A 16,160-nucleotide genomic window follows, 5' to 3' on the forward strand; every position below is an offset into this window, starting at 1 on the left:
GGTAATACCTTGTGTTTTCTTTTCATAAAGACAGAATACTGCAGGTAAGACTGAAGTAGCTTGGATGGGGAAAAAGTGACTTGTCTCTTGCTTGAGACTTGCTTACTTGAAAGACTTGACTCACACGTCTGCTAGTTTGTTTGCTTGGTAGGTGTGAAAACCACTAGTGCCCGCTCCCGTACAGTAGGTGGCGGTACACACCTCCAGAGTCATTGATTGCAATCCGCCATAAGGCGAAAAGAAGAGGTGAAGGGAAACAGCCCAGCCGCGGCCGCGAAAGGAGCCTGCTGCAGCTAGCAGGTAGCCACCTACCACAGTGTGGCACTTACAAGACGCTGCACATTAAATTCACTGTATCTGAGATGTGCTAGATTGTGTGGTAAGTTCTGCCTTAATTGACTACTCGAGCCAACTAGTTGAATCGTAAATGTCCGGTTAGCCTAGATAGAAATCGCAAGTGCTTTTCTCCCTTTTGCTAATTGGCGTTAGCTAGCAGCAGCCAATGCTAGCTATCGTCTGACCACAATACTAGCCCACAGCTTCTTATTTAGCTGAAACAGTTTATTGGGCTGCTCTCACTGAGCGCCTGTTTGTAGCTTTATCTCATTCAATGAGCCTTCACTATGCGTATTTGTTTCTCTCTCTTTGTTTTCAATAAAAGCTAGCTTTCAACGTAGGCTAGCGTTCAGAGCCGCCTAGCTATCATAGATGTGTGTTACGGAAGGGTTCAGTCGCCCCCTGGCTGAATACATCTGTTCATCGCTGCTCATGATGATAACGGAAATCCTGAACACATACACATGCTTTTTTTTTTTACATATAGATAATGGGTAACGTCTGGGATAGTCTGACAAATCAGAACAGTTAAGATATATTCACATGTGCATACCTGCAGCTTTGTAAATATTTTGATTTGGAAAATGAGACGTCCCCAAAACGGATGTGCTCTATTTTTAAAAGTCAGCTGGTTATTTATATTGTTTAGACTTTATTTGCAGCCCTTACAGCATCTAATAACTTTGTTTTTTTACTTTCGTAATACAGTTGACATACCTCGACTACACCAAGCCACTGACATTAATAAGTCTATTTTGACGTGTAAGACTGTTGAAAAGCTCTGCATCAGCAAAATACCTGCATCAAAGGTATTTCTTTGATGGGAAATCATCAATATGCTGTGTGGTGCGCTCTTGTGTTTTGCATGATCTACGGAGAGAGCATCAGGCTGGATCATTTGTAGGGCTTTAGGCAGCTTTTCTTTATTGATAAATAGCCTGCTAAGGTTGGAGGTGGTTTTTAAACAAATGCGCACAAGGAAGTGTGCCTTTTCTGCAAAATCCCGATAAAATAGATACGAAATACTGCAAAAAGGAAAAAAACAACAAAAGAACAAAACTGGGCAGTCATACCATTGATTGAAACATGCCAACCATTGTTCTGCAATGTATGTTTATGATTAAACTGTTTTTACAGACTGCTGTGGTTGATAGCCTGTGGGACCCACAAATTAAGTGTAAAAGAAAACATTGATCGGGCTTTTATAGCTATTCTATTCTATTTCAATTTATTGTTACACTGGCTTTGTTTTTGTTTTTTTCACACTCCACTAAAAAAACAGCAGCTTCATGCCAGCCCAGTGTGATTTTTAGATAGCATGCTGCTGTTCTCCAAGCAAAAGAGGCATGACTTGTAACACAACAGCTTCGCCGTCTGGTGTGCCATTTTGTGTAGCTGTCGGTCGGTGCTTTCTAAACAGTGGCATAACATGGCCATTTTATAAGGGGTAACGGGCTCTTGGGCCTCGTTGTCTCCTTAAATTGCAGACATTTCGGTTGCTGTTCTTGTTTGACTTAGCTGCTTGATTGGTCTTTTGGTTCCGGGTCACATGCATAACAATACATCAAAACATCACATCACTGTCCTGTCCTGCTGGCTCACTGGTTTTACACAGACGTTGATTCAGCTCTGTTACCTTACCACCCTTGATGTCGGCTCAGAGGCGGAACCACAATCACAACCCAACCTCCCATCTTCGTACCTTTTACATACGCAATGACAAGGCAGAACAACAGCTCAACATTCCCGCCTTGAACAGGCTGTGCAAAAAGGGATATTGGTTTGGGACATGGCTATAAGGGCCTCCCTATCTTGTATGTTCACTGTTGGGGCATGTTTCGCCAACTGTAGCTAATGTAATATGCAAGGCTAAGTAGATAATTGACTATTAACAGTACATAGGTGTGTCATTTCCTGCACAAATACCTACGGGCCCAAGAGTACAACAAAAGATTAAAATTGGCACAGGGTTAGTTTTTGAAAGCTGGACAGTCTTTGGCATTTGGTATCTTTCTCTTGTGCTGCTGAAATTTTGAAAATGTGCATCTTTTAATCCTACCACTCCTTTAGTAGATTGCATTGTTGGATTTGTGTGTTTTGCAAGGAACATTATATGAATTTAAATGCAACAGCATATTCAGTCTATCAGAATTTGATTGCTTTGATATATGAGGCTGCATTCTTCAGGCAAACTGTGTTGTGTTGATAACTGTTTGTTGTGTCTTGTCTTTATGTAAGAATTTGGCTTTAGCAACAGACGTGGTTCTTTGAAATACACTGAGAAATGGTTGGTTCTTTCTGCATATGTAGTCCACTGTTAGACTGAAAGCTGCATATTATGTCAGCATTACCTTTAAAGACAAGTGACTGGTATCCAGTAACCCAATTATTTTAAGTGAGTACTTGTTGACCAGGGGCATCAGAGAGCTAAGCAACAGCTGGAGAAGAGATAAAGATGTTTATTGAAAAAGTATGGTGCTAAAAGAACAACGTGTATAATCCTGTAGACCAAATAATTTGCATGCAATTTTGGAAATTTTGCCTCAAAAAGCAAAGCTTGCTTTGGTTGTGAATTTGGTTGCAGGGAAGGCCCGGAAAGTGCTTGGAACCAGCTCTTTAGGTTATATGCACAGTTCTAAGTTCTTTCACTGGTGTATTCAGAGCCTGGCCGATACTATCATCCGATATTGGCCCATCATATCAGTATTGCTGTATATATTGTCCAATATGTGCCGGTGTGAAAACCTTTTTCTTGTGAAGATTGTAATGTGAAAAATATGCTTCAGTAATTTTTAATAATTCATTTCCAGGTGTTGTTTACGGTTTCAGTGCGCTGATGTCATTTTAGACAACAACGTTAATTGTTGCTGTAAAAGCTGTAAAATGGTCTGCCGTGTGTTTGATAACCAGATTTCAGTGAATGTGTGTTTATCTGCCAATATATCAAAATCATAATTTTTTACTTACTCTCATCAGTATCTGCATTTGCCTCAAAATCAAGTAGTAGTCAGGCTCTAGTGTATTCGTTTAAAGTGGCTATTATAAAATAAAATAACAGCTTTACTGTCTTGCTTAACTCTCAGTGCTCTCAGAATCATTTCCAGCCACAGCACACTGTTTTTCAGCAAAAAAAAAGCTTTAAAGGCCCTCTGTATGCTACCTGCTCAACACCAAACAGCTTCAAGAGAGTGAATATTGGTCTTGCATTCACCAGGTTGTAAGAAACACAACTCCAAATGAGTGATAATGTTGCTCCATAACTGCTGGATGTGTATTTAAGCAACTATTTGCAAGTTCACAACTAGTCCTGGATGAAAGCCACAAGGCAAAACGCATCAGTCTCCCAGTGAAGTTGGTCTTTGCAGGTGTTGCTGGAGTTTAGACCTCCCAAGACTGTTTTCCTTATCCATACAACTTGGAAGAAGGTGAAATCCCTACTCTACCCAGCACAGATGGCACTCAGAAAATACTATTACTAAGGCAGCTCTGAAATGGGAAAGAGCATGAGTATTCAAGTACTCGATTTGGACGTCAGTATCTGTTTAAGGTATAGGGTAGTTTGATGTCTTCATACACCGATCAGCCACATCATTAAAACCGCTAACGGGTGATGTAACATTGATCATCTCGTTACAATGTGATGTTCTGCTGGGAAATCTTGGGTCCTGGCATTAATGTGGACACCACTTGACATGCAAGTACATCCCCTCATGGCAACGGCACTCCCCAATGGCAGTGCCCCTGAGCAGTGCTCTCTTTTTCAGGAACTCTCTGATCACATTTACACAGTTACACTTTCAAAACTGGATTCTTCTCAGTCCAAACACAGTCTGACAGTCTTGGATAATCTTTGCTCAGAGACACAAAGTATTACTGTCTGTATTGTTAACCGCAAAGTAATTGATTGTGTATGCGCCTCATGGCTTTTTCTTTCTCAAGCCGTAGTGCTGTGAGTGTTGACGCAGCTTGGCAGCAGCTGTGTTCTGCAGTGTTTCCAGCTCAGCCACGGTACCCAGTATCTCCTTCAGAGCTAAGAGAGGCCACCACCTCCTGTACTTCTGGTTTTCTCTCCTGGGCAATCTCCAGGACAGCCTGTCCTCGAATTTCTTGTCTCAAAACCTAGAGGTAATCCAGGCGCTCCAGTTACAAGAAAATGTGTCTCTGAGTTGCACATTCTGTCACCTGTTCGTACCCATGCTTGTGTAATAGTTGGTTAACATGTTTGAAATGTCATATTCCTCTCACAGAAATGCCTACTTACTTAAGACAGGCAGGTTACAAACTTGCTGCATAGTGCTTCTCTCAAGCACCTTTCACTACTAATAGCAGTTGTGAGTGGAATTTACCGAGGTGAATTGGACTGTAAAAGCAGCAGCATTGTGTGGGTGTTGTATAGTTTAATGTGAAAAAGCAAAGCTGACATAATAATGTGGTTTCATTGCAGCAGTTTCATCTTGAATCTTTTTAGGTCTTGTGGACAGAATTATGCCTATTTTGTTAGGGGTTTGGGTTTTGTATCCTCTGAGCACATGGCATGGCTCAGAGGATACAAACTGCAACCATTCAAGACGTGGTGGCACAGCATGAATGGTTTTTCACTGGACAGCAATGCAGAGTTAAAAAAGTTGGTTGCCTTGATGAATTGTTCGAGGGGTGCTTGTTTGTACTGTAATATGAGCCTGCAATGTGGCCTCCAGGTAATCACATAACCAGCTGACTTTGGCTGTTGGCTGAAGTTTAAAAAAATCATACAGTATGATTTGTCCTCGACCTCTTGATGGATTGTTTAGATTCTGTTTATTGTGAGAAAACGGGTAGAGCTCCAAGCACTCCCTAAATTCTTATTTTCCACATTACTTCTGTTGCCAGTGTCCATGTTCACTGCTACACTGCTCAGACCATCTTTGGTTCTATGCACTGATTGTGGGTGCTATTAGAAGCCCCACACAGCCGTTTCGAGGCAGGAATATTGCGCCATTATTCTGCCTTGCCGTTCTGTATAAAAGATACAAATGCGTAATAGCAGGGTATTATTGTTCCGCCTTTAAGCTGACAGCAGAGTTCGTAAGAGAGCCAAATTAACGTCTGTGTAAAAAGGCTGAGATGGCAGCACAAACAAGCTGTTGTTATACATCATTTCTCCTTGCTCATGGAATTCTGCCATGCTATCTAATAGGGGTGGGTAAAAAAAAGATTCATATAAGAATTGAGAATTTTATCTCCCACAATTCAGAATCGCACAGATGTCAAAAATTGATTATCTGAATATCAATTAGAGGCGTGATGTTGTCGGAGAAAAAAGGTAGAAATAAACTTGGGGGGTGGATTGATAAGGTTAATAACTTTTTATCAATTAAATTATCAATTTTGAATCAAGAATTGTTTTAAATCGAAAATCGTTTCTGAATCCAGTTGGACACCTGAGAATCGGAAGTCAAAACAAATCGTGAGATTGCCACAAACTCTCACCCCTTCTATCTAAAATCACACACAGGGCAGCATTGTGTGGGTGTTGTATAGTTTAGTGTGAAAAAGCAAAGCTGACATAATAATGTGGTTTCATTGCAGCAGTATTGCGGAATCTCTGCACTTAAATGGAGCCAAGATGGGGGAGTGGGATCAAAACCTGAATCCAGTTTTAAACAACAGCCAGGACCGATGTGCACCAACAGTCGAACTCTGCAGTGCACAAATCTGGTCAGTTAAGCCTCTTCCCGGTGGGCTTTCTCATTGATGGTGATCAACACCACAACCAAATCATCAGAAGACATACATGCTCTTAGGACAGTGGTGGGTAAGCAATTCCAAAATGAATTAAAGTCATCAATATTGTCCAATGAAACTCAGAATCGTCAATCCAGATTTGTATAGGGACAGAAGCAGCGTTCAAGGCCTTCTGCTAATGTATAAATGGGTTTAGATGCCATGACCTGTCTGACAGTGTGTAGTGGGATGATGAATAGCTCCTGGACATTAGTTAGTTAGTTAGACATGTGAGTCCCCTCACATTGCTGAGATCTGGCGTCCCTAGGGCCTATTCAAATAGAAAAATAAAGGGCCACTCGGAGGCTGCATACCTCCGCCAAGGCCAACAGTCCACGCTTGCCTGCAAGCGCAACCATTATATGTCTGGATATCTCCAAACAAGGGCTGCATAACATTGAAAAAAAAATTATATTGCTATATTTTTCTTTGCCACAATATGAAAAAATGCAGGAAGTAGCGGACATCTTGCAATGGGGTCACACCATTGTCTACTCAGTCATTATTCATTACTCGTGGGTCAGACCATGCGGGTCCATCCGTAACCCACGGGACTTGGGAATGCACCTGTGGGTCAGGTGGGTTTGGGTCAGCCTTACCAAAAAATATCACGGGTGCCAGATGAAATACAGCGTTACTTGCAGAGACATTTCACCATGCACGAGTGCAAGGAGGACATTCTTGCCTTTTGGAGGGATCACCATTGGGCCATACCCTCTCCTCTCCACGCTGGCCTGAGCGCTGCTGTGCATTCCAGCAACAAGCGCATCCAGTGAGCATGCCTTTAGTTCCGCTGGTTGTGTACTGGAAGCACGTCGAAACAGGTTAAATCCTGGGACTGTGGACTCTTTTGCACTTTCACTTTTTTGCACAGTGCAGCCAAACACTTGGACTTAACACTGAATAGTCCGACACATAAGGTTACTACATTGTAACAGTTCACCGTTAAGATGTGACAAATGCTTTGTTCATGTGTGAGAGAGTAAAAAAAGGCGAAGTTCATGTTCAAAGTTTAAACTTGCAGGAATGTTCAGACTTTCACTGATTTAATCAACAATAGATACCAACGTTTGGAATAATTCATTTATTCTTTTAATTATTCATTTACTTTATTTATACTAGACCCCCCCCCCCCCCCTCTTCTGTGAGCGGGTCACAAAGAAGAAAGAGAGACAGCTCTGCTCTGGTCTTCTCTGCTCCCAGTAGCAGAATCAACACTACAGACAGAGACTGCTCTCGCTCTGGCCGTCCTCTGTCTCATTTATCAGTCTAGTGCTCATATGGTGCATCATGTTTTTTGCGGGTTAGGCTGGGCACGGGTCGCATATTGTAACAGATTGGGCGGGGTGGGTTGGCTCTCATAACGGATTGGGTGGGTGCGGGTTCGAACCCATCTTTGAACTCTGGATCATCCACAGTTAAGTTGCCATCACGTTGACAAAATTCTGTTCACACATGCACAGACAGACATATAAGCACATGGCAGAATACTCAAGACACACTTACTGTGCATGCAGAGCCTGAATGCCTCTCACTAACCCCATTCACATTGCCCTTTGAGTGCGGGGATCCTGCGGCAATTCTCCGCATCCTCCTCTATGTGACAGTTTCAGATGTGGCAAGGGGTGAAATTTCGCCTGAGCTCTGATGCGCCTCTGAAGGTAGTATCAGAGGCGAACCGACGTCTGTGTCAATGTCAAACTGATGGTGTTCACAGCCTGATAACTAAGCAGATCCTTCACTCAACAAAATAAAGAGAAACAGTGACGTAGTGTAACTGTAACTGGTAGTGTCTTTGGCAACTTGTATGAGAAAAAAAAATACCGCAGTTATACGTGGAGAAGTGTATGTCATCCTCTCTGTCATCCTGTCTGTCCTACCAACTCTTTTTCACATTTCTGCCCGAAAAACAGTGTATCTCCCTGGCCAAAAACTTTAATTCACCAAGTGTTCGTCTCCTTCCACTATTGTGTTGATGTAGTTACTGTCTTGAAAAAATTTTTTGAGACGGTCAGCCCTCCCGACCAAGACTTCAGTAAACTTTCCCCCAGAAAACGTGTGTGAACCTCCACTGTGGAGATAATGTAACGTCTCTGTGTGAAAAGGGCTACTGCAAACAAACACGCAGTATCCAAAACCCCTTAAATCAGAGTAGAGAATCCCTATGGAGAATCACTGATGACAGAGCACCATGCCATTCAAGGTGCTCTGTCTTTGGGGTTCAGTATCGTGCTCAAGGATACTTTGAAGTGCAGCCGGGGGACTAGTAACTAATCAAACCAGCAACCTTCCAAGTAATGACAGCAGGTCTACCCCCTGAGCTAGAAGTATTAGAATTATGTCAGAATATAGTTGCATATAGCTGAAGCATCAGCATCACCTCTCGATCATCACTTGTGACCCATCAGAAGTTTGTGGCAGTATCTGCAAAGGTACTGCCTGTGCCTGTATTTTATTTTTCTTATTAATTAGCTGTGTTGGGGACATGTCTGGGTGTCAGCCTTTGGGTAGTGAGCTTGTAACCCCCAGCCAATAAAGTGGTCAAGGTGTGAGATCAGACTATAGAAGAAAACTGTAGCAACCAGGTTACATTGTTGTCTTTGTCTCTCCTCTGTCTCTGCCATGGATGTATAAAGAGATGCCGACCTGTGTATCTGTTTGATGTGTGCTTCGTATGAATTCAAAAAATGCTGGTAGTGTGGCATCCTTGTGCACAGTTGTGGGCATGTTGAGGCCTGTTTTTGCTTTAGAACGCAACCACCGTGAAACATTGAAAAATATTAAAATTGTAGTTCCCTGATTCCCCGCTTTGTTGTCGCTATTGCCGCTCCCTCTCTTCATTCAATGTCTAGTTTGCTCGACCACCGCACCTCTCTTGGGCTGGGGAGGAGGGGCCAACCCGTGAAAAATATTATCCACCCTGTGATCTGGATCCATTTCCATTTTTCCTTGGCGCATGCTACACCCTTCTGCCACGTTTCATGACAATTTGGCCAGTAGTTTTTTCTGAAATCCTGCTGACAAACAGACAAACAAACCAACAAACTGTACCAAAAACATAACTTCCTTGGCAAAGGTAATGAATATTGCCCTATCACAGTGGCTGATTCTGTCCTATCACTAAAGCTTGCAGTAATGTTGCTAGGTTTTTATGTATAGGGAGTCCCCAGAACCAACAGGTGGTCATTTGAGTGGGTTCCTGGGAAATTCAGTGGGTCACAATAAAATTTTGATTTCTGATAAATCATGGTAATAAAATCCCGAATCTCAGAAATTTGATGGGCCAGTCAGTCAGAGAATGATTTTCTCCGTTACAGGCTGGGCACACTGGATGACTGTATACCGAGTGGTGGCTGCGTTACTGTGCTGCTGCTGCTCACTGGCGTGTTTGAACTGGCAAAAAGATGGAATAGTTGAATCTTTTTATTGATCAGTCAAATCTGATTCAACTGGCAACATCCTAAATTGGGTAGGCCTACAGCCCTATTGCATCATCCTGATAGACTTGTCTACAAAATTCAAATAAAACAAATGGTGGTTTACTTTCAACACGGAGCAACTCCTGAAGGGTACAGCATCATCCATCATCATCTACACAAGAGTATTCAGAATTGATCAGAGCTGATCATTCTTGACAGTGACCCAGTTAGTTTATTCACCAATACCAAGTTAGTTGCTTTGATTGTTGAAATTGGTGTGTCGAGGATCTATCTTTGTTGCAACAGAAAGTATCATGTCGCAAGAATTGAGATATGTATACAGTTTGCAGATGGTCGTCCTTTTTAGATTTGAATGCGTCAGAGACAAAGGACGCATACCTAGCAACATCACTGAGCTTGCCTTTGAAGCAATTTATGTAGACTTTTACAGGCCAGATCTTGTCACTTAAGTATTCCATGGTCAGTAGCAAGGATCAAACTTTTTCTCTCCTGATTCGGATACCTCAGCTCAAGTTATCTGCTGATACAGAGTATCATTCTGTGTGCTCTTTTTTTCCCACCCAAATTAAAAATATTTTAACATCGCTGCATACTGGTACTGATGTCACTTTAGTACATCAGATCAGCGGTACCCAGTGGTCAGGCTTGGTACTATGGTCCAACACAAGGAGGACTGGAAATTGGTCAATACAATTCTTCAAGACGTGTGAATGAGTAGAAGAGTGAGTGGGGAAACGCTGATCCAGGCAACCCCTCAAATGTTTAAATCTGTTAAGGTAAAGCGAGAGAAACATTTCTCAACAGTTGTTGTCACTGGTGTACTGATATTAAAAGACAAGAGATTTCAAAATGTTATAAATGTTTTTGAAATGTCGTTATACAAACTAGGGCTTCAGTAGTTTAATAATTCTTTCTTTTATCTTCCCAGGTGCTGATACAACCTGGAAAACCTTAGAAGAGGAGTGAACATTCAGCTCGAAAGGACGTCTTTTCAGGATCAGTATGTTGAGAGAGTGGACATATCAATTCCCCCATGGAAACCAACTTTAAAGGGTGCCTGGATAGAGTTTTTAATCATACTTACAGATTGAAAAGTGATGCCATCAGCACATGGACAAAATTTCATCATGGAGAAGCAGAAATCAGTGAATACTGATTCAGCACAATTGGGTGGAGAATCAAGTACCTTTATCTGCACTGAGTGTGGTGATGGGTTTAGCCAGTACTCTAATGTATTGGCTCACATGGCCATTCATGGACCTTTGGAGTCATTCTCCTTTGATGGCTCATCCAATGGATTTGAAGTCCCTCGAGAATATGTGCTTCAAGAAAATGGTACACTGACCGTTGTGAATGGCTTGGTGCCGTCACATTCTTCTGCAAAACCAGTATCTCCTGGAGTCCTGCCATCACATTTCCCATCCCCTGTCAAACCAGTCTCTCCAACACTAAGGCCACAGCCGTCTCCTTACAGAGACGTCTTCAGGCAAAGGCCATCAGACATGAACTTGGACAAGTCTCGTCAGGGCCATTACCGTTGTGAAATATGTAGCAGATCCTTTAACAGCCTGCAGAGTTTACATCGTCACCAACAGTATCGAAACACAGAGCGAGGTTACAAGTGTACTTTGTGCTGTAAGATCTTTGAAGGTAGACAGGACCTTACAAAACACCTTCAAGACCATGCCAATGAAAGCTTTCACTGCTGTGGTCATTGTGGTAAGCGATTCCTTAAAGTGGATGCTCTGAATGCTCATCAGAAAGAAAACCACCTCTCCACCAAGGCTACAACCGTGAGTAAATCTGAGAAGAAGCAGGAAAAAAAGTGCGAGAAAACATATCCCTGTAGGAAGTGCAAGTTGAATTTTTTCTGGATGTCAGATTTTCAGACACATTCACTGTACCATTGCAAAGGAATAGAGCTTGACGTTACTTATGAAACTGAAATTGAAATTGCAGTGAACTCTAAGAACATAGAATACATACCAGATGAAAACTGCTATAGCAATGGCACATCTGCTGGTATTAAAAATGGGGATAGTAAAATCTTTAGGCAGAGTAGTCGTGGGACTATTGCTGATCACTCTATGACACCATACAGATGTGGTTTATGTGGGGAATGTTTCCAAAGGTTAACAGATCTGAAGGAGCATCATCGTACGCATCAAACTCAGGAGGAAATAGATCAGCTGAATCAAGAATCACAAAAAACTTTTAAGCGAAGAATATCGCCTAAAGGCAGACGTACTAGAAGAGGTAATCCAAATGGCAAGCTGCATCCGTGCAAGCACTGTCACCGTGTCTTTAATCATTCCAGTAGTTTATCTCGGCACATGAGATACCATAAGGGTACTATGCACACATGTGTATTTTGTGGTCGACATTTTCCCCAACGCTGTGATTTGAGAAGGCATGTAGCCATGTACCACAAAGCTGAATTAGAAAAGAAGCCAGGTTTGAAACACTTGTACACAGCTTCACCTAATGGGCCTGCCCCCGATTCCCTTAATGGCGAGAATACCACATTCTCTCCTGACGAGAAAAACAAGAGCACCTCTGACAATGAACAAACGGCCTCACCAGAGGATAATCAAAAGGGGAAACAATCGGGGAAAGCAGGCAGAGTTAACTATAGGTGTCAGGAATGTGGAAAGAGATTTGGCCTGTTATGCGTGTACCAACGCCACTTGCGCTATCACAAAAAGGAACCTAATAAGTGCCCCAGGTGTCCAGCTCAATTCAAGAATTCTTCATCCCTTGAGCTTCACCTTCAAAATCACCCAGGCACTGATGAAACGGGTGGTGATGGACAAATATGTCACGGCACTGGTTCCAATGGGGATGAAACTGCCCTAGAAAAGGGTAATGCAGAGGACATAGAGGATGACTATATGGAACAAACTCAAAATGATCAAGGTAATTCCTCAGAGGTTCTTTATGAATGCACTGAGTGCACAGAGACATTCTCATGCTTGGAGACGTTTCTTCAGCACCAGACTTCCCATGGCTCAGAAAACAATGGGTAACTATAATGTTGGACCCATTAGTTATAACTATTGCCAACAATCACGTTCTCACAAGTGTTTTTGGTGCTTTTGAATGCAAATATTTGAATTACTGTATAGGTTGTGAATTGATGTAAAGTTTGTTACTAATGATTATTTTATACACTTTTTCTTTGGCATGAGGAGAAAAATCTGTTTATTGGTGAACTTTATAAAAAAAAAAAGTATGGTTTAGATTGGAAGCATACCAAATAACTTGAATTAAAAAGACAGAAAAAAAGATAGAAACATGAACACAATTTCCACATATATCTGACATGCATAAAATGCAAGTTTAAATCTAGTGTTCTCCAAATTCCAATGTCTGACTAGCTAGCTTTGTATTTTCTGTGGTGACCCATTCTGTTAATCGATGATGTTGATGCATTATTCCTATGTTTTACTTGAGAATATGTCATTTTGACATTTTCATCAATATGTGGTATGTGTACTGTATATCTTACTTTTGCAAGGATAGTGTTGTCACTAAATAGCTTTTAAATTGTGCCATTAAAAAATGTACAGAGATATTACTTCATGTGCTATCAGTTTTGCTTTGACTCCCTTTTTGCTGCTAGTAGATTAAATGGTCACTAATTATGGTTTAAAGCAAATGTATTGGCTATTCAATTTGAGGGCAACTTGACAAGTTATAGTAACTTGTGATTTGTGACACCTGGGTACAGTTTGTAAGAAATCATACCTGATATTGGTTAAAAATTAGTTCCTGGGGTGACTCCTAGTGGTAGTATAAAACACACTCATTCTATTAATGAGATTCCATAATGTTGTGTGAAAATAAAATTTCCTATTAATCGGATTGTAGAAGGCTTTTTAGATAGTGTATCCAGTGACATGTAAGGTGAAACATAAGAACTGGGGGAAAAGGTGGGTGTGCATAAGTTGTAAATGTTATTACTAGCATGTAGCTTCCCTTGAAAAGTGCCCTTTTCACTTTAAAACGCTCAAGTGCTAAAACATTATGGTTGTTGAATAAAGTATTACGTTTCAAGACATCTCCATTATACTGCACTTGCCACGTTATGATGAAATGTCAGGTCGTTACCAGAATCATTGGTAAACATGCTCTGGCAACAATGGCCATTCCAAACTTTATGGCAATTTGGCTAGGGGACGGACTGACTGAGCAACTTCTGCAACGGAGGCAAGTGAACGCTTATCAGCCAGTACCTTCTCTAAAAAGAAAAGCAGTTCAGAACTTGATTCTCTCCCTTTCCTCACAGTCACCACAATGCTGTTCAGACAAGAAAATGGTTGCTGTAACACTTCTAGAACCAACCTGCATGTAGAAATACTGGTTCTTTTTTTGTGCAATGCAATTGACCCAGTGTGCCACAGTTCTCAGGAAAGGGTCAATTGTAAATTCTACTTTATATTTTCCAAATGTTTTGCTTGGGTAGACTTTACCAGCTGTCTACAGATAAGGGGACCTGCGTTGGGCATACTAGTGGCAGTGAGCAATACATTTATTTTGAGCCAAAAACGTTTCATAGTGGGTACGGTTGCAGGTCCGCACCAAAATTTTCCAGATCATCTTCTGTATTAAGTTGGCAATTCTTCTATTACTGCTTACCTGGTGCATAAGCCAAAAATAGTTTCTAGATTTTGGGTTGTGGGATAAAAAAAAAAATCATAATAGAAAGTCACAATTCGTCCGAGTTGTCCTGTCAACATTTCCATGGGGAAAATGCTTTTTGGGCCACAAGGGATTTTTTTTTACTGCAATACCACAAGTGGCCACTGCACAAAAGTTGGAATCGAGGCTGAGCAGCACTGCTGTATCCATTCATGGCTGAAATACCTTGTTAACATGTATCCTTTCCTTCCTGGCTGAAAAGCCTACATTACATCTCCTGCCCTGTTACACCTAACATTCCCACTAGGGGAAAAAGAGAATACATTTTAATCAAAAGTGGAGAGAAACAACAATAAATCACTTAAGTCTCTCTGCGGCACAACCATCTGGTCCCTATGGTAACATGCACTGTGGTCACATAGGTCTCCCTTTACTGATTACACGCAGTAGTCTCCAGTGCCTTTCTGTTTGCTCCTTATTGTGTTTACCAACTACTACTTCCCAGGGGACACCATTTCCTCCAGAGGTAGAGCTAGTAGGATTTTCTCAGCTTTCTTGCTCTTTTAATTCCTGGTCCCACCCACTTAGACATCTGTGTAATTAACTGTTGCAAAGCGGTTGTTCTACTTTATGAAGCACAGTTGACAGTGTTCAAAATACTCTGAAATGATCTATGATGACCCTACATCTGATAGAAGGAATAATATGCACACACCCCTGTCTTACCTGGCCAACCACAAGCACTGGCATGAATTGCCTTAGGCTTAAATATGAAATTCAACTGGTTGCTCGGTTACTTAGTTATCCAGCCAAGAAACAAAGCTCACTAACCTTTATATGTTCTCCTTCATAAGACAGGTTTCAAAGCATGACTCACATAGTGGGTGAGTGTGTCCTTGGTCATAGTTGTGCTGTCATTGATCCCTGCAGGGTTGCTTTTTATATTATTGGACCTTGTTGTCATCTGCTCTCTCAAAATAATGTTGTCTTGTCAATCATTTCTTTGACAGCGTGGTCAACAATGACCAACTGGCTAAGTGTGAGCATATATACATGAGATTTTATGACTGGTTGGCAACACTGATAAGATGAGGAGACCAAGACCCAACTATTAATAGAGGTCATTTGGATTTGATCTCTGGGGATGAAGATCTTGAGCAGGGATGTCGTACGTAATTTTGTCATCAATAAAAGGCAACAGAACCACCATAAGGATGGTGTTAAGTGTTAAGGGCTATAAAAAAAAAAAAAAGCTTCGCTTGGACCATCATGATCGCCTGTTTTTATTGTCCTGCCTTGAAGAATAAATTAAAAGGTCTCTAATCAAGACATGCAATTTCCAACAGATGTTGTACTTTGTCCCTTCACATTATTCATTTGGGCATTTACAACATGCTTTGGACTTTTAAAATACAGATAATGTTTCCTGCATTACACCATGGTCAGGAAAAATACACACCTTAGATTGGCCGACAGCAGTTTGTTATCATCATTAAAACTGCCCAACACCTCAGACAGAGTTCAGGTCAATAAATCTTCCAAAGGTCCTCATATACTCCAAAGCACAGCGACAGTGGATGTACAGGCAGTTCTGTATGCTGCACAGGCAGACGTGATCAAATGCACAGTCAGCGTGGTTGGGAAGCATGCAGACTCATATTCAGACTGACCATTGGGAGCACTGAGATAAGTCCCAGTGGGCCAGTCACTCTGTGCTTTAGCAGCCTATTATAAAAAACAAGAGCGAGAGAGATGCGTTGTCAGCCCACTTTGATTATGCAGCACACATCTTCCTCCTCAACCACCCTCCTTCCTCCCAATCCCAGCAGTACGTTCTATGTGGAGTTTGGCTTATCACAATCAGCTGATCTGGGTAAAAACATCCAGGGCAATTTGTTTGTCCCATTTCAACACTTCACAGACTTACGCAAGACACCAAGTGTCTAAGTGTTGAGCCTCATTAGCCCCATTTCCACTCCG

General features: G+C 41.6%; 1 protein-coding gene across 2 annotated transcripts; it reads left to right on the plus strand.

Annotated features, from left to right (window-relative positions):
• Positions 1-257: 257 nt before the first annotated feature.
• Positions 258-13,116, plus strand: LOC311259310 (uncharacterized protein). Of its 2 annotated transcripts, XM_084356371.1 has the most exons (3): positions 258-379; positions 5,905-6,130; positions 10,468-13,116. In XM_084356371.1, the coding sequence occupies exon 3, from the start codon at positions 10,637-10,639 to the stop codon at positions 12,563-12,565; it is 1,929 nt and encodes a 642-aa protein (XP_084212497.1). In that variant the 5' UTR covers positions 258-379; positions 5,905-6,130; positions 10,468-10,636; the 3' UTR covers positions 12,566-13,116. The 2 variants fall into 2 exon arrangements, with proteins under 2 accessions (XP_084212497.1, XP_084212496.1); XM_084356370.1 differs by lacking the exon at positions 5,905-6,130.
• Positions 13,117-16,160: the final 3,044 nt, after the last annotated feature.

Source organism: Pagrus pagrus, assembly GCF_965226575.1.
Source record: "Pagrus pagrus genome assembly, chromosome: 7".
Taxonomy (NCBI): Eukaryota; Metazoa; Chordata; class Actinopteri; order Spariformes; family Sparidae; genus Pagrus; species Pagrus pagrus.